This window comes from Psammomys obesus, unplaced genomic scaffold, assembly GCF_907164565.1.
Source record: "Psammomys obesus unplaced genomic scaffold, mPsaObe1.curated_primary_1811, whole genome shotgun sequence".
Classification (NCBI taxonomy): domain Eukaryota; kingdom Metazoa; phylum Chordata; class Mammalia; order Rodentia; family Muridae; genus Psammomys; species Psammomys obesus.
In genome coordinates, this window is record NW_026596117.1 from 20,850,604 (window position 1) to 20,874,021 (window position 23,418).

At 38.4% G+C, this 23,418-nt stretch overlaps 1 protein-coding gene across 5 annotated transcripts in view; it reads right to left on the bottom strand.

The window, feature by feature from the left end:
* Window positions 1–1,009: 1,009 nt before the first annotated feature.
* The window catches only part of N4bp2 (NEDD4 binding protein 2), a 60,987-nt gene continuing 38,578 nt past the window's right edge, over window positions 1,010–23,418 (bottom strand). For 3 of the 5 annotated variants that reach the window (XM_055629256.1, XM_055629254.1, XM_055629257.1), the window contains 6 exons: window positions 18,655–18,773; window positions 17,650–17,788; window positions 12,119–12,307; window positions 10,378–10,546; window positions 5,848–5,971; window positions 1,370–4,743 (listed from right to left, as the gene is read on the bottom strand). In XM_055629256.1, coding sequence (XP_055485231.1) covers window positions 4,698–4,743; window positions 5,848–5,971; window positions 10,378–10,546; window positions 12,119–12,307; window positions 17,650–17,788; window positions 18,655–18,773 — 786 coding nt within the window. In that variant the 3' untranslated portion in view covers window positions 1,370–4,697. Of the gene's footprint in view, window positions 1,219–1,369; window positions 4,744–5,580; window positions 5,736–5,847; window positions 5,972–10,377; window positions 10,547–12,118; window positions 12,308–17,649; window positions 17,789–18,654; window positions 18,774–23,418 lie in introns of those variants that run through there. The other 2 variants (XM_055629255.1, XR_008722759.1) reach the window with 2 other exon arrangements.

Below are 23,418 nucleotides of genomic sequence, written 5' to 3' on the forward strand. Positions count from 1 at the left end.
CACACACACACACACACACACACACACACACACACACACACACACACGAGACTGCTATTCATTCCCCTCATAGCCATTCCTTTCTTTCAAAATAACATTCAAAACTTGGCTGAAAATAGCGCAGTCAGAAACAGAGAACTTCACGACTTTCTTGTAGGTACATGTGACCACATGACTACATTTTGGCTAATAAAACGCAAATAAAAACATCCAACCTACAGCAGCTCCTAAAAAGTATCTTTCAGAGTGCTGGCACCTGCCCTCTTCTAACTTCCTGTCCTTCTAACAAAACAAAGTGGTTAGAGGCCAGGTATGACAGAAAACTAAAAGGCCATTAAATCCTCCAAAAAGGTTCTTGGAAAAAGCATGCACATCAGTTTTAGATCTTTACCTCTAGCATTTACTATCAAGAGATAAATAAGCCATTATGTCTTGCCCAAAGTACTTGATCCCCCTCCTCCCAAACAGCAGCTCTCTGGATGCAGGATGGAGGCAGCTTCAGAAGTGGGAGATTTTCAAGACATGCTAACCAGTCACCCCTCCCTCTTTCCTTTTTAAATTATTCTTATTTGAGACATGGTCTCACTATATAGGTCTGGCTGTTCTAGGACTATGTAGACCAGGCTAGCCTCAAACTCACAGAGATCCTCCTGTCTCTGCAGCCTCCAGAGTGCTGAGATTGAAGGTATGCACCACCACACCCAGCTCTCTTCTCTCCTCTTTTTAAGGACATATGCAGCTGTTACACACTAGGGATCAGATAATCTAGGCTGGAATTGGGCCTCTGCCGCTGACTGGCAAGCCAGTTAAACCTTCTCTAATCGTGTATGTCTCTATCCCCTGAACTGGGGTAGCACCATCTGTGTAAGAAGATCCCCAGAGATCCACAAGTCAACATATGAAAACAGAAGGCAATATTAATCACTACACACAAATTAATTGAGAATATAAGACACCTATGGGTAGAAACTGCCTTACACTGTATCTTCAGTAACAAACACTCAATAAATATTTGTTGATTAAGTATTTTAATACCTTTGATAACTGACAATACTGATTTTTTTTGGGGGGGGCTGAATAAAGCTGATGTTAAAGTATTATTTGTGTTTCTAACAGGCACAAATAATAACTCCTAATTTTGATGTCAGTCAAAAGAAGTGAAGGTGTGAACAGAGGCTCAGCTGCTAAGCCACTTCTCTGGGCCAAAAGTGAACCCACCTGCAAAAGCAACACAAGCTGGCACAGTTATACAGAACTGGAGATTTTATGAAAGAAATCCCAGAGAATCACAAAGATACAGCAAAACTATTCTTTAATATTTAAGCAACTAAACCTACCACATCAAACGAAAGATTTCCTCACACTGGACTGTGACCAAAGCATTTTATTATATTAACTGTGTAATTTGCAAATGGTTTCATAAGAAATTTTAAAAGCAAAGTTATAAACATCTTCAATAAAAAAGTACAGAGTTGACAGCAAAAATCACATTTTTATAGTACAAATAAAAGCATATTATTTCTGATATACTGTCTGAAAAGCATTTAGTCTATTCTTCAACTGCTAGCTGCAATGTGGCACTTTAATGAGACGTCTTGGGGTTGACAAGAGCAGGTTCATCACCTGACCATGAAGTCAACCACTCAAATGTGAGGACACAATGAATGAACTCTGTCATCCTCTAACTGAGGTTCTGCAGGCTTTAGGACACCGCTAGGTGTGTTCTAGCCTTGATTCTCTACTCACTTCTGTAAAGAGACATCAAGTAATACTGTAAACTTAAATTACACTTTAAAAATAAGCACCATTAACATACAATCTATACCAACTTACTTTTCCTTTTAAATGGCACTCGGTTTTGGCCACAGAGACATTTCAATCTGTTTTCTTTACAGGTAATTAAAAAATAATCAACATTTAAGCACAGCACAGAGCATTATCAAAATCACCTCATTGCACAATGAAAAAGCACTCGGAAAAAGCAGCACACATTATTTTTGTCCATTTCATACATTTTCTTGAGAGCTGTTAAAACATTGTCAGAGCAATTTCTTGATTTTCAAAAGTTTCCAACTGCCAGCTCAGAAATAACTAACCTTGTCATTACACATGTCCTTCTAACACTCGAATTTGAAAAGAAAGAGACCAAAACAAAGGACAGGAAACCACCCCAAAGAACTGGAGGCTGTTTCTTCTCAAAATCTGTTATAGCACAAATCCTTTCAGTCACAGTTTCCACTATATAATATGGATGATACTTAAATGTCACAGTATATAAGCAGTGTGGAAATACTAACAGAAAAAAAAAAAAAAAAACCTTCAACTTGAAAATAACAGCAATACATCACCAGCTAATAAACGTCAGAAAACATGCTCCAATTTTCTCACAGAAACAAGGAAATGGACTGAAAATGGTCGTGAGGGCCCTGGCCCATCTTACTCAATGCTTAGTTGTTGGTATCAATTATCTTTTTTCATTGGGTTCATACCAATAACAGACTATTAAATGTATATAACTGCTACTAAGCTCTTCCAATTTAGGAGTAAGAAATGCTATACTTTTAAAATGATTTAAAATACTAAGTTTACAAAGAGTTCTTCTAACCTGGATCATCTCTAAACCTTCTTTACCTCTGACAGAAAATTGAGAAGTGGGCAAAAGAAAAATCTTTGATAATTCTCAAAGTATCTCTACCTCTGTTGGGAACGCAAATTTCAGAGATTGGCAAAAGAAAGTTCAGAGAATATTCCTTCATAATTATAACGGCTTACACAATAGCAGATAGGGTTGGAGAAATTTTGGGATTATAAATATATATAATGTTCAAACTTTGTGTATTTATAGACAGTAATTAAGAAATACGAAGCCAAGAATGGCAAAACACACCTGCAGCCTCAACATTTAGGAAGGGCAAGGCAGAAAGACTGTAAGTTTTTAGGCCAACCTGGTCTGCATAACAATTTTCAGGTCTGCATAAGATTTACTCCATCATAAACTGTTCAAAATCAGGACGGGCACAGCGTGAGAACAGCTGCTTTACAGCGGCTTCCACCCACGGCACAACACACTTGCACTTCTTGCACTGCTTTCTTATTAATTATAACCATATGTCTGAAGAACTCAAATGTGATTTTTTTAACATGAGAAAATATAAAACACAGAAAATGAGTATGCAGCTGCGCACACTCCAACAATTCCAGGTTTGATATCCCTCATTTTTAAAATTATATTACCTTGAACACAGAAATACACTTACTTCACTAACTACTGCTTATGGTTTTTGTACTAAATTGTAAAAGGGAACTGCTTTAACATATATAACACTTCTAAGCATTACCAAAAATGGTGTGCTACACTACTGCAATTTTTAGAACAAATTATTACATGTCTAAAAATATAAATACTTGGGTATCAATAATCACTAACCATTTGTAGGTAACAAATAAGTTTTTTGTTTTTGTGAAAATAAAACCCAATGGTAAGGCTCTTTTTTTAAAGCATGATTCACAAGATGTAAAAGCGTGCTTTTCAGTTTTAGTCCCACTAAGATGTCTGCTCTTTGGGAGCTTTTATCTGTCAGTACTGTCAGTGCAGGGCAATGATGGTCATAAAAAGCAACGTAACTGTTTGGGACACCATATATATTGAATAGTCTGTATATCCAAAGTTAAATTTATTTTAACTACTGTCTCATTCTAGAAAAATTACACTTCACCATACTGAGTCTGTATTAAGAAAATCACACTTTACATACGAACAGGACACTAGCGCAAAGAACTCAATGAGGCTTTTCAGAAAGTTGGCTCCTTTGCAAAATAAAGATAAAAAAATCTTTCTAATTTACAAGGGTTTCTTTTACAGTTATACCAAAAATGTTTTTGCACTTACGTCAATAAGATTGCCTCACTGTTGCTTAGAAATGAAGTCTCAAGTATAAAACAGCCTTTAGCTGTGTCTACCGTGTGTCATTGCGCTCAGACAGTTCTATGAGGAGTCCCATGGCAGCGGCACACTAGAGACACCTAGCCACTTCTCCGTCTCTGAAAGCTTTCCTACCTACTGAAACTGAGACTCCAAGTTACTCTCAGACCCAACCTTTCCTCCCAGAAAATGCACACATCAGCAAAAGAGGAAAGTGATGAAAATCAGAGACACAGAGTGTCAGCCTGTCGGCACAACACAACAAAATCAACTGATTTTGTGTTAGGCTCTGAAAGCAGAAAAAAAATCTCATGCTTTTGCTGATCACCTTTACTATTCCTTTACTATTCCTCCTTTTAACACTATCCATCACGAGGCAGGAACCAGGTACACTGTCCTCAGAGATTTCCTTAGGACTTTCCTAAATGTGAAACAGTTAATACAAAGGCAGTGGGGATTTTTTTGTTTTTTTTTTTTTTTTTGTTGTTGTTGTTGTTGTTTTGTTTTCCTAAGAACCAACTAGAGAACTTAAGACTTTTAAATGCAGGTGATAATTTTTTAGACATTTTATAATCAATAAAAATTCCTTTTAATGTTTTAACAAGTAACAGGTTGGTATTTGATCCAGTAAAAACTTTTCTTGAATTCTGAAAAACATTTTTGTTTTACATTCCTAATAAAACACATTTGAAAGAAGAACTGACTGTATTACTACAAGTAAAATAAATTTCAATCTACAAACCTTCATACTTCTAAGTCAAGGGCTTTTTAAATTTTACTTTAGCATGACTTTCAAGCACCCTGGTTTAATTTCAGAGAACCTGTGGAAATGAGAAAACAATTATTTAAATGCAAAATTTTTTGTATCTTATAATCAATTCAAATTATCTATACTTAATATTTATTACCAACAGAGCCTCTTTTATTAATGTCTGTGTTTGCAATCCCCTTGATTTCTTGTCAAAGCAAACACCATCCTAAAGCTTCAGGCTAGTCTTAGATTAGTACTAGCCAACATAACTTAAAATTTCTCAAAACTTCTCAAGCCTGAACTGGACCTTCATGAAGAAGAGTCTGCTGTATGAAAGATAAGAGGGTGTATTACATTGTTTCTGAGCACTAGGAAACCTTTGATACAGCAGATGACTCTCATTCATCTGGCCATGCAAAAATTTAAACTCCGTCTCTGTAAATGTCAACACACACACTATAGCTTAGATGGCTCACTAACCTCAACATGACAAAGTTCTAGTCTAACCAATCCAATTGTAAAACTAGCCCTGAAAAAGGCTTCTAGCTTTCACGTGCAAAGTTAATGCCACTATTTTTTAAAGGTATTCAAGTAATATTTCATTGCATGGCATAAACAAATTTTACACTGACTAGAATCCGAAGACTGGAAAATGAGGGTAGAGATTTAAGGATTAATATATTCTCAGAGAATCTATTCAGCAACAAAGTGTTATACTTGGAACTTTCCTCATCAGTTTCTATTACTAACTAATGACTACAATGGAATAGGATATTTCATTCCTGTCAATAAAAATTATTAGTGCATTTAACTTATGAGGACATATAAATTCAGTTAAAACTTCTGCTAAAGTTTAAATACATCCAAATTATAAGTATTTCAGCCAAAGTACCACAAACACACTTACTCTTTCAAAATTAGCAAGTCTTAAGCTCTCACGTCATCTAGTTCTACTGGCAGTGCACTAACAGAGGAGGGCAAGGATGTCTAAGAAAGTCTTAGCATCATCACTGACAAAAGCCGTATTTTTCTTTGGTTTCTCATTTACCAGACAATATAAATCTAGGAATAAAAGTTATCCTTTAATTACTAATTTGTGACTGAAATCAGATAGCTAAGTTGAAGCAACTGTTTTCATAGTTTTAAACGTACTAACAGCAGAGTCTACACTCACCTGAAGCTGTGGCTTGTGAGGTATTTAATGACAGCTGGTTTGATTCGAGCAACTCCTCCCTGGCTGTGGTTTCCTCTCCCCGTAATCACAGAAAGATAGGGCTTACCACCACTCTGCTTAAATTCTGTTAAAATGTGAATCAGAACAATTAAAATAATTTCTTACATTCTCAACAGCAAATCTAACTATTCAAAAGCATGTGAGATTATTTGCATGGTTTTTTATTAGAGATTTAAAACCTAAGGGGGTAATCTGTTTTAAAGTACACAGAGCCTTGAAGCAGTTTATCCATTTAGAGACTTCAGTGGAACCAGGCTCAGCAGAGGGGATGAAGAGTTGGAGGCAGTCAGGATTACAAGGTGAGTCTCAAGTACATAGGTGTGACTCTGGACCAGGAAAGAAAATTAAGGCTTAAGTGAGGAGACAGATTTCCATTCTTTACAAGTCTTTCTAAATCATGACAGCAATATTAATTATATCTAAAAATTACTACATACATGGACTCAGAGAATGCTTTACATGACATATTTTTGTGAGTTAGAATCTCCACAACAACCCTATTAATTAAACACTCTAAAGCCAACCAACTTTGGTATGAATCACAGTGCTGCCACAAATTAACTGTGTGTGATTGATCGTGGGCAAACTTGTTGGTACCTGTTTCATCACATTAGGGAAGGAGATAATAATAACCATTATTATATACATTATCTTCCAGGAAGAGCTGACTATTAGCAAATCTAATTTTAACATGGTCCTACTATCAAAGATAATCCATTGTTAAATTCCCAGGAAAGATTTTTTTTCAAATACTGAAAGACACTGATGTCTTGAAAGAATGCAGCTGCTCCTTCATACTTGACTTTGGGAGGGTAGGTACATAGATTCTGCAATCAGTAACAGCTCTTAACAGAACAACAACAAAATCAAAGTCTTATTAATAATGAAGTAATTAATGTAATAAATTTGTTTCTTGTTTATAAGTAGCCTGTCTTTACATTCTGTTCTTCATACTTAATATTCAAATAGAACCAAAATATTGATTTTCAAATCCCGTTATATGCATGTCAATACCCAGCTTGTAATTTTATTTATTTCCTTATTTGAGGCAGTGTCTCACTATATGCCCTTGCTAGCATGGAGCTCACTGTAGATACCAAGCTGTCTTGTAACTTACAGTGATCGGCATTGGCCACCATATCCAATTAGCTTGGGATTTCATGTTGTTAGGACAGGAGGGTTATGAGTTCAAGGCTAGCCTGGGCTACCTACACAACTAGTGCCTGTCTTGAAACAAACTGAAAGTTTCTACTTTACTCTAATTCATTTTCAGCATACATTCATTTCTGCCTCAGATAGATCATTCACCACATCTCTACATAATAGTTCGCTTTTACTCTTCAGTTGATTTGCATGCCTCAAACAACAGAGAAACTCAAAAGATTTTTGTCTTAAAAGTTCCTATATGTGTTCACTGTCTAAAATTACAGACTGCCCCTGATATATTTATCATCTTTGAAACAACTGTTTAACTTCATTTGAAGCACATTCCAGATTGCTAATAATTTTAAACAACAAATGCTCAAATGATTCCCAAAAATGACTCCTCTAAAACAATGTAACAAGCCAGGTGGTGTTGTACAACCTTTAATCCTCCTACCTGGGAGGCATAGGGAAGCCTAGTGAGTTCTAGGACAGCAGGGACTACATAGAGAAACTCTGTTTCAATTATCATCTTAATTAATCACAGTTCCCCAATTATCTGAAATCCATTTATGGAGTGATTTTGGATTTTCTGTTTGTTGTTTGTTTTTATTCAGATTTGAAAAAAAATCTCATTCTGTTAATTTGGTTTTTTTCATGTAGGGTCTGGTCTTACTCTGTAGCCCTCGCTGGCCTTGAGCTCAGACTGACTTGGAACTCACTCTGTAGACCAGGCTATCCTCAAACTCAGAGATCCACCTGCCTCTGTCTCCTGAGTGCTAGAATTAAAGGTGTGTGCAACTGTGCCCAATTCTGATGTATTTCTTAGATGGCTATAAATCAAAAGCTTTCATTCCCTTTATTTTTGTTTATGTTTACTTTTAAAAAGAGGTTATTTGTCATAGATTTCCAGGCTTTATTTTGCTGACTGTATCTTTGTGGTTATATTTAACTTGTCCCTCTGTCCCCCATGAATTCCTATTACTTATCACATCCAAACTCTCAACTTCATGGTTTATCTGAAGCCAAAATACTTCACAGGGGTATGTGGACTTCAACACAAGGCATACAGGACCCAGACATCTCTATTTATCCTCAATTTTGAAAGGTCTTTTATATTATCACTGAAACTAATACAGGCTACCCCACAGATTCCTACCCCTTACCCCCAACACTTCTATTCGGCAATCCTGCCATCTGCTGGTAAGTTGGGAGGCAGAGGCAAATGAATCTGAGTTCTCAGACAGCGTGAATGACAAAGAAAGTTCCAGAACAAAAGGGCTACACAGAGAAACCCTGTCTCAAACAAAAATTATAACTCTATCATTCAACCACCAATGCAGTAATTTACTTGGCAAGAGCTATCAATACATGCTAAAACCATTGATAAAATATTCTTAGAACAGTGGTTAAGACTCACAGCATACCACCCACCAAAGACTATTAATTAGCAGCAACAAGATAAAAGCATATTTTTATCCACAGAGAAATTTGACAGAAGTTTCCTATAGAGCATCCAACAACCTCTTCAAAATTAGGACAAACAGGCTGTGAACATCTCCTGACTATTCACCAAGAACAGCTGAAACATTATCAATGTAAACAATATAGTTTGGGATTTTTTGGTTTTGGTTTTTTGAGACAGGGTTTCTCTGTGTAGCCTTGTCTATCCTAGAACTAGCTCTGTGGCTCAGGCTGACCTCGCATGGCTGCAGGAGCATGAGAATGTCCTGGCTTGCTGTTTCAGAGGGACACAATTCCCCATAACAAGACATGACTGCAGTTTCTCAGTGCTGAGTTTAAAGGCGTATGCCACCACTGCTTGGCTAACTAATATTGTTTTTAAAAAATACCTTACAATGTAACGTAGGCTGGCTTCTCCAGTCACCCATGTAGTATAAGACCTTTTTAAATTTAAATTCAGCCTGAATTGTCTAAAGAAAAGGAATTAATTATATATATCTGAAATATAAGATGTAAGCTTGGAGCCTACATAAATGTTAATGACATTGAAGAAAAAAAAACTATTCCAAATTATAGTAAAGCACATTGGATGATAAACAAGAACATGCTATACTTGACTAGATCCCAGAGAGAACAGGGAAAGGCACAGCTATGTAGGACAGTATGTACAAAAGATGGAAAAACTAGAACACGGCCTCTATATTAGACAATGTTTCTAGAGATGTTCAGTGTCTTCAAGGTGGAAAGGGCATAACGGCTAGAAAGGAGGGTTAGTCTGTACTTTAGAAATATAGATGCTAAGGTATTTCAGAGTTAAATCACCACATTATCTACAACTTATTTTCAAATGGGTCAGCAAAAAGCTATCTTACAGGAGCTGGAAACAGATGTTTTAAATTACTGGATGAAGCTGGGCATGGTGGTGCGCACCTTTAAAACCAGCACTCAGTGAGGCAGAGGCAGGCAGATCTCTAAGTTCAAGGCCAGCCTATTCTACACAGAGAGTTCCAAGACAATCAGGGCTATCCAGAGAGACCCTGTCTTGAAAAAAGAAAAAGAAAGAAAAAAAGAAGAGAAAAAGGAAAAAAAAGGAAGAAGGAGATTGGAGATAAGTATAAAAGAGGCATTTTAAAAACAAGAAACAGTAAAAATGTCTGCACTTGTTTATTGGACTCACTGCTCTATGGACTTTTTTTTTTTTTTAATAATCTAGAACCTCTTCAACAGAGTTGTGATGCTTCAGAATAAGCAGATGAATTTTCAATCTTACATATTAATATTACTTTATCACAGTGATATGTACTGAACTGATAAATGGATATACAGTCTGACCAATGCAGGGCATCTTTATAATTCTAAAATTCTCCAGTAATGACAAACAGATGATGTCTAGTATTACTGTCTGAGATAACTAAAACAGAATGAACTTTCTATGGAAGCTACCAACTAACGCAAATGAAGCACGATGCTACACCAAGACACTTTAATGTATGAAATGCATGACACTGAATGAAGTCTTGAAATAGAGCTCTAGCTGAAAGATGTCCTGGAAAGACGTTTAGAATTTAGGAAATGGCAGGTGTGACCTTTCCTGCTACCTGTGTAACTAGCAGAAAGAAAGGAACACTGACACTCTCAGCATTTAGAAAGCCTGCCTCTGGGGCAATTCTGCAGAAAACCTTACTTCCTCTTGTATCTGAGCAAACATCTACTAAAGACATTATTCAAGGCAGCCAATGAAAATTCTTTGAAGAACAACTAATACAAATGTCTACAAATAAAGCAAATAGTCCCAGTCTGCACAGGCAGATTCACAGTATTTGACAAGGCCCATCAGTATCAATGTTGTCAGTACATTCCTACCTTCTGTTTTCTGGTGTAAAACTGTTGTCAAATGCTCTATAGCTTCGTCCACATGCAGCCCATGGAGGTCTAAGACGTTCTGCGGCAGCAGGGAGGCATTGACTTTCTCAAAGATCTCCACAGCAGCAAGGTGGTTGGCTTCCTTCATTTTCTGCTCATGAAGACTGCCCTTTAATTATAAATACATCACCAACAAGAGACTTTTGATAACTACCACTTAGACATTCAAAGAAGCCGAAGTGCCCTAAACAACTCAGAACTAGGTAAATATCTTGATGTAACAAGCTAAAAGGCAAGAATGAACCAAACTTTATAGAGAAATTCAGTAACTAAATAATATGGTTTTTAAACTACTCAATCCTAGTAGAAAAAATCCTCAAATAAAAGTCATAAAAGGAAACTTAATATTTAGCTCAAGAAAGAACCAACTGGCTTAATGTTTGAGAAATAGTGTATTATACAATAATTGTGGGTCTCTCAGCTTGATGGTCCTTTCAAACACCTTCTAGTTAGCCCCTCATCCTGTGCCCAAGGTCTGTTGTTAAGGCTCAAAGGGTATGTATAATAGTTTGACACTTTCTGATCAATAATAGATTAAAGAATATGAAACCACAAATAAAAAGGATGTTTCTTACACTGTCATGTAGAATGAGCCTAGCAAGAAAGTCTGCTCTCTTGAAAAATATTAATGCTCTTTCCCTATTTGTAAACATGAAGCGATGTTAAAGGATAGGGGATGGCTCAGTGGTTAAGAACACTTGCTGTGCAAGCATGAGGACTTGAATTGAAATCAAAGTAAAAAGCTGGGCATATCTGTATGTGCCTTAACCTTGGCATCAGGGGAGAGACAGGTAGAGCCCCCCCCCGGAGGCTCAATGGCAAACCAGCCTAGCTGAAAAGGTGAGGTTCTAGTTCAGACATCTTTAATGACTGTCTTATGGCCATAAATGGGAAAGCGATAGTGGAAAATACCTGGTGTCCTCCTCTGGTCTCTATATGCACAAGAACATGCACTCACACACTAACATGCATGTACCAAATACATACACATTACACAACACACACACACACACACAAATAAATAATGCTTTACTAAAATCCAAAACATTACATAATGTAAGACCCATGTGATTCCAACATAACACAACCTTTTCTGCTTTCTCTCCTCCAAGAAATTTGTATCTGTTCAGACATACTACTGAATAATAAACTGCTAAGACTACCAGATGATTCAACTTAACCTAAAGGAAAATATGGGAAAATAAACCACAGTTCCCCAGGCGATACTCCCAGAAACTTGGAAAGCTAAGGCACAGAATCACAAGTTCAAGGCCAGTCTGGATAATTTAGTGAGACTCACCTCAAAATAAAAGTTAAAGGAGGAGAGATGTAGGTAGAGGAGAGATAGGAGAGGAAAAGAAAAGGGGTAAAATAAAGAGGGCTGGAAATACAGCTCAGTGGTACAGCACTTGTCCTAGCATGTGTAAGAGTAAGTTCACACTAAGACCTGAATAACAACTGTTAATTCATGAAGCTATACATACAAACAAAATGACAGAAACTGAGCAAAGTAAATAAAATTCTCACAATCTCTGCATTCTTTTATATTAGGCCACTTTATATGTCACTTATATAGTCTCTAAATTCTTCCCCAATTGTTAAGCCAAAACATAGTCTAAGTATCATGTACTGATTAAATACCGTAGTTGATGAACAAACTGTAATCAGTTTTCCACTTCACCTGCTGAGCATAAAAGGTGGCCACATTCTTCTTCCCCATGCGATAGGCCTCCTTAGCTTTGCTGTAGCACTCCATCCTCTTCTGCTGGTGTAGGAAAGCTTCTGCCCTGTAGTCATCGTACTCAGGGTACTCAAAATCCTGGAAAGACGGGTCACTTGGGGTGTCGTCAGTCTCTTTCTGTTTCTTTGTCTAGAAGAACACAATACATAACACACAGTTTGAAATAAATGTCTTGTTTTAAATGAATGTCTTATTGTTAGAAAGTGCATACACACTAGGCTCTGAGTCAGCAAGGTGGCACATGCCTGTAATTCCAGCACTTAGCTGGAAAGCAACAATAGGAAAATCAGACAGTCGGGCGTGTGCATGGTGGTATGGTAATACACAGGCAGGAGGAGTAGGCCAGCCTTGGCTACACAGTAATTGGAGCTACTCTGTGACTCTGTTTAAGAAGAAATACCGGGAAGTGGGGACTACCCTTTTCCAAGGAATAGAGGAGGGGAAATAAACCTACACACCTACGGATACTTGATTTTTGACAAAGTTGCCAAAACCATACTATGGATAAAAGATAGACAGCATCTTTAACAAATGGTGCTGATCTAACTAGATATCTACATGTAGAAAAATGCAAATAGATCCATACTTATCATCCTGCACAAAACTAAAGTCCAAGTGGATCAAAGACCTCAACATAAAACTGGACACACTAAACTGTTAGAAGAAAAATTGGGGAAGAACCTTGAACCCACTGGCACAGGAGACAACTTCCTGAACAGAACATCAACAACACAGCTCTGAGATCAACAATCAATAAATGGGACCTCATGAAACTGAAAAGTTTCTATAAAGCAAAGGACACTGTCATCAGAACAAAACACCAGGCTACAGACTGGGAAAGGATCTTCACCAACCCTATATCTGACAGAGGATTAATATCTAGTATATATAAACAACTCAAGAATTTACATACCAACAAAGCAAGTAATGCAATTAAAAAATGAGGTACAGAGCTAAACAGAGAATTCTCAATAGAGGAATATCAAATGGCAGAGAAACACTTAAAGAAATGTTCAGCGTCCTTAGTCATCAGGGAAACACAAATTAAAACAACCCTGAGATTTCACCTTACACCCATCAGAATGGCTAAGAACAAAAACTCAAGTGACAACACATGCTGGAGAGGATGTGGAGAAAGGGGAACCCTCCTCCACTGCTGGAAGAAATATAAACTTGAACAACCACTTTGGAAATCAATCTGGAGCTTTCTCAAAACAATTAGGTATATTGCTACCTTAAGATTCAGCTATACCACTCCTAGGCATATATCCAAAATATGTTCAAGTATACAAGGACGTCTGCTCAACCATGTTCGAAGCAGCTTTATTCATAATAGCCAGAACCCGGAAACAAAACAACCCAGATGTCCATCAATTGAGGAATGGATGCAGAAATTGTGGTACATTTACACAATGGAATACTACTCAGCAATTAAAAACAAGAAAATCGTGAAATGTGCAAGGGAACGAGAAAAGATCATTCTGAGTGAGGCAGAAGCAGAAAGACACACGTAGTATATACTCACTTATAAGTGGATATTAGACATATAATATAGGATAAACATACTAAAATCTGTGCACCTAAAGAAGCTAAGCAAGAAGGTGGACCTTGGTTAAGATGCTAAGTCCTCATTCAGAAGGGCAAACAGGACAGACATTGAAAGAGGGAGAAAACAGGGAACAAGACAGGAGCCTATCACAGAGGGCCTCTGAAACACTCTACTCAGGAGGGTATTAAAGCAGATGCTGAGACTCATAGCCAAACTTTGAGCAGATTGCAGGGAATTTTATGAAAGAAGGGGAGATAAAAGACCTGGAGGGGACTGCAGCGTCACAAGGAGAGCAACAGAACAAAAGTATCTGAGCCCAGAGATCTTCTCTGAGACTGATACTCCAACCAAGGACCATGCATGGAGATAACCTAGAACCACTGCACAGACGTAGCCCATGGCGGCTCAGTTTCCAAGTGGGTTCCCTAGTAATGGGAACAGGGACTGTCTCTGACATGAACTCAGTGGCTGGCTCTTTGATCACCTCCCCCTGAGGGGGTGGGGGCAGCCTTGCCAGGCCACAGAGGAAGACAATGCAGGCCTGATGAGACCTGATAGGCTCGGGTCAGAGGAAAGGGGAGGAGGACCTCCCCTATCTGTGGACTAGGGAAAGGGGCATGGGAGGAGAAAAGGGAGGGAGAGGATGAGGGAGGGGGCTACAGCTGGGATACAAAGTTAATAAACTGTAATTAATAAAATAAATAAATAAAATAAGAAAGAAAAAACGGCCTGACATGGTGATATATGCCTTTTAATTCCAGCAATCAGGAGGCAGAAACAGGTGGATCTCTGAGTTCAAAGCCAGCCTGATCTAGCCTAGTCTACAGAGGGAGTTCCAGGACAGCAGGGCTACACAGAGAAATCCTGTCTCGGAAGGAAGGAAAAGGAAGGAAAAGGAAGGAAAAGGAAGGAAAAGGAAGGAAAAGGAAGGAAACGGAAGGAAACGGAAGGAAACGGAAGGAGAAGGAAGGAGAAGGAAGGAGAAGGAAGGAGAAGGAAGGAAGGAAGGAAGGAAGGAAGGAAGGAAGGAAGGAAGGAAGGAAGGAAGGAAGGAAGGAAGGAAGACTGACCAAAAGATCAGCTGGACTCGTCTTTTTTTTTTTTTTTCTCAGAAGAGATTTCCTCAGTGTCTACATTGTAAGCCAAGTACTACCATTAGCGTCATTAGCTTTTTTTATGTCAATAACATTACCCCTTCTTTAACCAGTTTTAGACACAGAAATGTCCTTCAAAATTATTGGGGGGGGGGGGGTTGAGACAGTTTTTCGATGTAGCCCTAGCTGTCCTGAAACTCCCTCTATAGAGCAGGCTGGCCTCAAACTCAGAGACACACCTGCTTCTGCCTGAGTGCTGGGATTTAAAGGCATGCACCACCACTGCCTGGCTATTCTTCAAAATTACTAAAATAGAATTAGGTCACGAAATCAAACCAAAAGATAGAAGGTAAGATAGATAATCAGCAATACAAACTTATTCAGCACAGAAATCCAAGTGTTGGGTTGTGTTTAACCCTATTAGTTAGTTTTGCAGCCAATCCTCCCAGCACTCCAGGGCAGAGGCAGGAGTTCAGGCCATTCTTGGGTCCATACGGAATATGAAGCCAGATAGAAGATAGAAATACAGGATGTCTTGCTTTAAACAAACAAACAAAAAGTTTCAAGGCAGCAATGAGAAATTTAAACTTACTTTTTTTTTTTTAGGCAATTAAAAACAAGTAATTTAAAAAAACAGAATACCTGCTGAAGTTAGCATGGCTGATAGTAAACATCCTAAGTACATTCATGGGTCAGTTTCAACCTACTATGTACCATTAGCCACCGTGGTCAGTTAGAAATTTTCAGTAACCTTTAAAATAAAGCCTGTACCTCACAGCCCCAGTATCATGGAGGCCAAGCAGGTGGACTGAGAACAGTGTAAGCTACAAAGTGAGGTCCTCTCGCAAAAACAAACACAGCAAGTGTGCTTCTTATGTGTGTGTGCCCATGTGTGCTTAAAGTAGCAAGACACTGATGTAGAACATAAGATAACAACATTATAATTATGCAAACTGTCTATAGGTTTTTCCATCAAATAAGAACACTGTACTTTTAGATATTATTCTCAGATAGTGTATCCAAATACCTTTAGAATAAAGGTTCTCAACCTGTGGGTTGCAAACACTGTGGGGGTCAAATATCAGATATCCTACACATAAGATATTTACATTATGAGTCATAACGGTAGCAAAATTATACTTAGGAAACAGCAGCAAAAAAGTTTTATGGTTGGGGGTCACCACAACATAAGGAATTATATTAAAGGGCCACAGCATTAGGAAGGTTGAGAACACTGCCTTAGAATATTAAAAGATAATGTTTAAGAACTGAAAAGAGTGATCTCTAAGTCAACCGACTTTTTGCTAATTCTTTTCTTCAAAGTTATCGTTCACTGAACACTGCTTTAAAACGGCAATCTATGTCTGATCTTTACATATGTGTGGTTTCAGTTAACTTACTGGGAACTTTAACAGTGTAAGCCATACAAGTTAGCACTGTATAATTTAATAAACACTCACAACCAAAACTAAACAAAATCTTAACTTTCAATACTTTAAAAAGTGCTTTTATTAATATAATTATTTGACCAAGTACGTTACTTACTGGAATTTAAAAAGATGGAAATTATCATTTTTCTTAGAAACATTATCAGGAATTATATTTATAACGTACTCTATAAAACAATGACACATAGGTTTAAAATCTTATAGATTTTATAGTATGTACTATAAAAACATGTAATACACACACACACACACACACACACACACACACACACACACACACATATTCTAACTGATAAAAATAAACCAAGAACGAAAAACTGACCTACCATATAGTAATAGTTGGTTATATAATCTACTCAGACTCTGAAACTGTCGAGGCTTAAAATAACAGATATCACCATGCTCTTCAAGAAACTTAATTATTAGTCAGGCACCCACACCTTGAGAGGCAGGCAAGAGATCTTTGGGTTCAAGGCCAACCTTGTCTACATACCAGGGCTACACAGTGAAATCCTGTCTCAAAAAAAAAAAACAAAAAAAAACATACAAAACAAAACAAAGTTTTAAAGATGGGTTGTAGAGATGGCTCAATGGTTAAGAGCACTTGCTACTCTTGCAGAGGACCTGGGGGCTGGTTCCAATTCCCACATGGAGGCTCACAACTTCTTGTAACTGGAGTTCCAAGGAATCTGATAGCCTTTTCTGGCCTCCATGGGCCCTGCACACACAGTGCACATATATACATGCATGCAGGTAAAACACCCAAACACATAAAAAATAAAATAAAGCAACAACAGAAAATTCTAATGCTGATACAAGATTAACATGTAAAAATCAATTGCACTCCTATTGATTCAAAATGAGTTATCCAAACATAAAATTAGACATTTTCAAGGTAAAATAGAGAAATCACTTAGGAAAAAGATTAAATATATCTGCCCACATAATTAGATTATAGAATCTATGATATAATAAAACCACTGCTATTCAATTATGCCTCATACTATACTGTGTCTACATAGAGAAGTCTACAAAGCAGGCAGATCTCTGTGTTAGAGGCCAGCCTGGTCTAAAGAGCAAATTCCAAGACAGTCAGGGCTACACAGAGAAAAACTGTCTCAAAAAAAAAAAAAAAAAAAGTCAAGTCTACACAGAATCTATAGGAAGTTAAATGCTTATCATGTATAACAAGATTAAATAGAAACAATTAGGTATAAATTCATGTTTTGACATACAAAGATATTCTTTAAAAAGTTATTGGTTATTAAACTTTCAATCTAGTCAAAATAGTAAAAATAATCATTAATTATACTCCATAAACAAATCATTTTATGTACTTTTTGTCTCTGTCAACAGGATGGATATCAGATAACTCCCAACCTTTTTCTCCTTTGATTTCAGTGCGGTATGAGAAGCGGTGCTCTCATTTTGATGAACGCACTCCTGCGCTACAACTGTTTTCACAGGGTCTCCTTCAAGAACACAGTTTAGGAACTGCACCGTGGGTTCCAGCGAATAGCTGTTTAAATATCAAGAAAGACAAGTCAAAGCATGAGCACCATACGCCATCATCAACCATGTTCTAAGAGCACATGCTGTTTTGCAGAGAACCCAGGTTTGGTTCCCAGCATCTACATGATTGCTCACAACTATATGTAACCGCAGTTCCAGGGGTGGTAATGCCCTCTTCTGCCTTCTGTGTGTATCAACCATACATGGGGTATACATAAATACATGTGGGCAAACACTCATATGCATAAAATATTTTTTTTAATTAAAAAGCATAAAGGGTTGGCTTACTTGTACATTGTAAATATTGAAACCGGTATTTTACTACTGGTTTTTCAAGATAGGGTTCCCCTATGTATCGCTAGCTGTCCTGGAACTCCCTGTGTACACCAGGCTGGCCTTAAACTCACAGTGACCCACCTGCCTCTGCCTCCTGAGTGGTGGGATTAAAGGCGTGCACCACCACTGCCCAGCGCATGTTTCTTTTAATTGCATCATCTATATTCCATATATCTTTTGGGGATCTATATACAGTTTGTTTCTTTTCAAAATCAAACACAGACAATATGTCTCAACACTGATACTTGTAATTGCACTTAACACCATGAAGTTCTAGTTTAGAGAAGGATGTAAAGCACTGTCTGCCCCTCAGCCCCGTTTCATCCGGGCATGTTTCTAATGGTAAAAAGGCAATGAAAAAATTTAAAGAAAAATTAACAAGGAATATAAGTTGCTGGAACTTTTCACTTTCTTTATAATATATATTATATAAATATAATTTAATAATTTATTAAATGAATACTACAGGTAATTTGGCATACATGTCCAGGGACACTAGTGTAAAAATCACAGCCCATCCTTCTAGCACTCACTCACTTGTGATCTTTGAAAATGTCCGCCAGGAAATTTTGATTAATGGCTGGAAATATTTTAAAGAGTTGCTTCTCCTTTAGTTTAGTGGCACAGTCTTTTTCAAACATAAATGTCTCCCTTTTCTAAAACAAAACAGAAAACAATCACTCATAAGACGAAATTTATAAGCCAAGCAATATTAAACAAAAGCCTGATTATTTTGTTACAAAAAGATCAATGATTTATAATAAATCACAGACTTTCTTCACTGATCAAAGGCTGAAATTAGAAAATATTTTTACATAAGATTTCATGCACTCTGCCCAACAGTTGGCCATAAGTCTCAGCATCTGCTTTGATAGTCTGCAGGGCACAGGCTTTCAGAGGCCCTCTGTGGCAGGTTCCTGTGGTTGTTTCCTGTTTTCTTCTTCTGATGGCAAATAGTAAGAGCTGGAGAGGACAGGAACCACACAAGGAAAGCAACAGAACCAGAAAATTTGGACACAGGGAACTTGTCCAAATTGCCAGAGACTCATACTCTAACCAAGGACTATTCATGGAGATAACCTAGAACCCCTGCACAGATGTAGCACATGACAGTTCAGTGTCCAAGTGGGTTCCATAGTAATGGGAAGAGGGACTGCCTCTGACATAATCTGATTGGCCTGCTCTTTGGTCACCTCCCCCTGAGGAGGGAGCAGCCTTACCAGGCCGCAGCCTTACCAGGCCACAGAAGATGACAATGCAGCCACTCCAGGTGTGATCTGATAGACTAGGATCAGAAGGAAGGAGAGGAGGACCTCTCCTATCAGTGGACTTGGGGAGGGGCATGCATGAAGAAGGGGGAGGGAGGATGGGATCGGGAGGGGAGGGGAGGAGAACCCCCCCAACAGTGGACTTGGGAAGGGCATGGGAGGAGATGAGGGAGGGTGGGTGAGGAAGGAAGCTACAGCTGGGATACAAAGTGAATAAACTGTAATTAATAAAAAATAAATAAAATTTTAAAAAATGGGGTACAGAGCTAAACAGAAAATTCTCAAACGAAAAATATCGAATGGCAAAGAAACACTTAAAGAAAAGCTCAATATCCTTAGTTATTCAGGAAATGCAAATCAAAACAACCCTGAGATTCCACTTCACACCATCAGAATGGCTAAGATCAAAAACTCAAGGGAAGGGCTTGGGGAGGGGCATGAGAGGAGATGAGGAAGGGGAGGTGGGATTGGGAGAGGATGAGGGAGGGGGCAACAGCAGGGATACAAAGTGAACAAACTATAATTTATAAAAGAATAAATATTTTTTTACAAAAACTCAAGGGATGAAACATGCTAGAGAGGTTGTGAAGAAAGAGGAATCCTCCTCCATTGCTGGTGGGAATGTAAACTTGTACAACCACTTTGGAAAGCAATCTGGCACTTTCTCAGAAAATTAGGAATCGTGCTACCTCAAGATCCAGCTATACCACTCCTGGGCATATATCCAAAAGACACTCAAGTATACAACAAGGACATCTGCTCAACCATGTTTATAGCAGCATTATTCATAATAGCCAGAACCTGGGAACAACCTAGATGTCCCTCAACTGAAGAATGGATGCAGAAATTGTGGCACATTTAAACAATGGAATACTACTCAGCAATTAAAAAAAGGAAATCATGAAATTTGCAAGCAAAGATCATCCTGAGTGAGGTAACCCAGAAGCAGAAATACACATATGGTATATACTCACTTATAAGTGGATATTAGACATATACTATAGGATAAACATACTAAAATCTATACTCCTAAAGAAGCTAAACAACAAGGAGGACCCTAGGGAAGAGGCTGAAACCTCTCTCAGAAGGGCAAACAAGACAGACGTCAGAAGTTGGAGAAGACAAGGAACAGGACAGGGGCCTTCCACAGGGGGCCTTTGAAAGACTCTACCCATCAGGGTATGGCAGGAGATACTGAAGTTAGAAATTTAAGTATTCTTACATTATTTATTTATATCCCATTTTTGCCAAGCATTTAAAGATGTTTCTAAATGCATGTAATCACATATACAGACACATACACACCTAATAGTCTATTAATACAGTTTAACAAGGATGAAGCTACATATATAGTCATTAACCATGCTTCAGTAAATGATGGATCACATATATACTGGTATGTGCTATACCCTACAGCCTAAGTGTGTAGTGAGCCATACCACACCAGTGTAAATACACTATGATATTCAGGGAAGAAATCACATAATGATGCTTTTTTACTTGGGTCATCATTAATCAATGGAACTATTAAAAATATAGGATATAAATAAAGTCAAAGATCAAAGAAAATAAAGAATATAGGATAAACTTAGCAAATAAAATTAGTATGGAAACCCACGTCACAGATTACTCAGGAGTAATTTTCTGGTACCGGAACCTGAGAGAAATGTCTCCTGTGAGTCCTCATTAAGGGACACAGGGATGCTGTGAATGTCCTCGTCAGTGGGCAGAAACTACATTGTATAAATGTTGCCAATTCAGGTTGACAGAAAACCTTAAAACTCACAATTGTTTAAAATGTTTTCACAAATACATTCATTAAAACAAAACTATATGTGTATTAATACTTTTCACAATCCATTTAACTGAGCATCCAGAACTATTCCGACCAGGTAGAGTTGCACATGCCTATAATGTTTGACATACCAGATAGAAAGCTGGAGTGTTCAAGCCTAGTCCAATCTAGGCTACATATTGAAAGCCTAGCAAAAAAGTGACTGGGTACAGGGGTCTTTTCTGAGACTGATACTCCAACCAAGGACCATGCATGGAGGTAACCTAGAACCCCTGCACAGATGTAGCCCATGGTAGCTCAGTGTCCAAGTGGGTTCCCTAGTAATGGGAGCAAGGACTGTCTCTAACATGAACTCAGTGGCTGGCTCTTTGATCGCCTCCCCCTGAGGGGGTGCAGCCTTGCTAGGTCACAGAGGAAGAAAATGTTGCCAGTCCTGATGAGACCTGATGGGCTAGGGTCAGACAGAAGGGGAGGAGGACCTCCTCTATCAGTGGACTAGGGAAAGGAGCATTGGGGAAGAAGAGGGAGGAAAGGTGGGATTGGGAGGAGGCAAGGGAGGGGCCACAGTGGGATACAAAGTGAATAAATTGTAATAAAAAAAAAAAAAAAAAAAGAAAAAAAAATTAAGCTTTCCAGGAAGGGGAAGGTGAGACTGAGAGGAGGAAGGGGGCTACAATCAGATGTAAAGTGAATTAATTAGTTAATTAATTTTAAAAATTAAGTTTTCATTTCATCCCTAAAAATTTTGAGTTAATGCCTAACATATTTACAGAGTTGCATGAGCTAAGACATCTGTAGTGAGTTCAGTAGATTAATTCTTTACTGGCTGTAGAAAAGGTTTACGTTTTTCATTTTTATTTCCTTTTCAGTAATTCTTTCTTATTTTGCTTTATAGAAATGTCCAACCAAAACAAACTAGAAACTTAAAAAAACTACTGTTCTTCTCCAGAGAGACCTTGACACACTGTTTTGTTTTGTTTTCCCGGTTGTTATTGGTGGTGGTGATGATGGCTTTCTGAGACAAGGTTCTATCGTATACCTCAGGCTGGTCTCACACCTACTGCGTATCTCTAGTGGCCTGTGCCCCACAAGTCTCCTGCCTCGGCCTCTCATGTGCTACCATATGCGTGCTGTCATGGCCCTGAGATGTCTGGGTTTTGTTCTGTGTATGAGGGTTTGTTTGCTTGCTTGCTTTGTACGTCTGAATGTTTTGCTGAATGTATGTATGTGAGTGTGCCATGTGTGTGCTTGGTGCTTGCAGAGGTCCGAAGAAGGCATCAGATCCCCTGGAATTAGAACTACAGATGGTTGTGAGCCATCACGTGGGTGTTGCGAGCTGAGCCCTGGCCCTCTACAGAGCAGTACAAGCTCTTAACCACTAAACTAGTCCTGAAGAGACCTGATAGGCTAGGGTCATATGGAAGGGGAGGAGGGACCTCCCCTATCAGTGGACTGGGGGAGGGGCATAGGAGGAGATGAGTAGGAAGGGCAGGATTGGGAGGGGATGAGAGAGGGGGCTACAGCTGGAATGCAAAATGAATAAATTGTAATTAATTTAAAAATTAAGTTTTTAAAAGTGACACTTCAAATGAGTAAGTAAGTAAAATAAACTGTCAGACTAAACACAGCTCCTTAAGGCAGCTCTCTCGGCCTGCCCACTGTGTGGACAGGACACAGAGTGGCATGCAGTACATGCCACTGTGGAGGCTCTATCCCAGTCTACCTTCTCCCCTTTAGACAGGCTCTACACAGGGTTCTCCTATCTCTACCCCAACAGCTCAGATGCTAGTATACCCAGTGTTTAAAATAATTTGTTTTTTTTTGTTTTTGTTTTTCAAGACAGGGATTCTCTGTGTAGCTTTGGCTGTCCTGGACTTGCTATATAGACCAGGCTGGCCTGCAACTCAGAGATCCGCCTGCCTCTGCCTCTGCCTCCTGGGATCAAAGGCGTGTGCTACGACACCCAACTAAAAAACTTTTTATGGACTTGAACTCAAGGCAAGTGTTTATACTCACTGAGCCATCTCCCTAGAGTCTCCAGAGTATTTTATTTTTCTAAAATAAATTATGAAAGCAATTCTTAAAGTAGCTGGGCAGTGGTGGTGCATGCCTTTAATCCCAGCACTTGGAAGGCAGAGGCAGATTAATATATGAGTTCAAGGCTAGCCTGGTCTGCAGAATGAGCTGCAGGACAGCCAGGACCACATAAAGAAACCCTGTCTCAAAAACAAACAAATG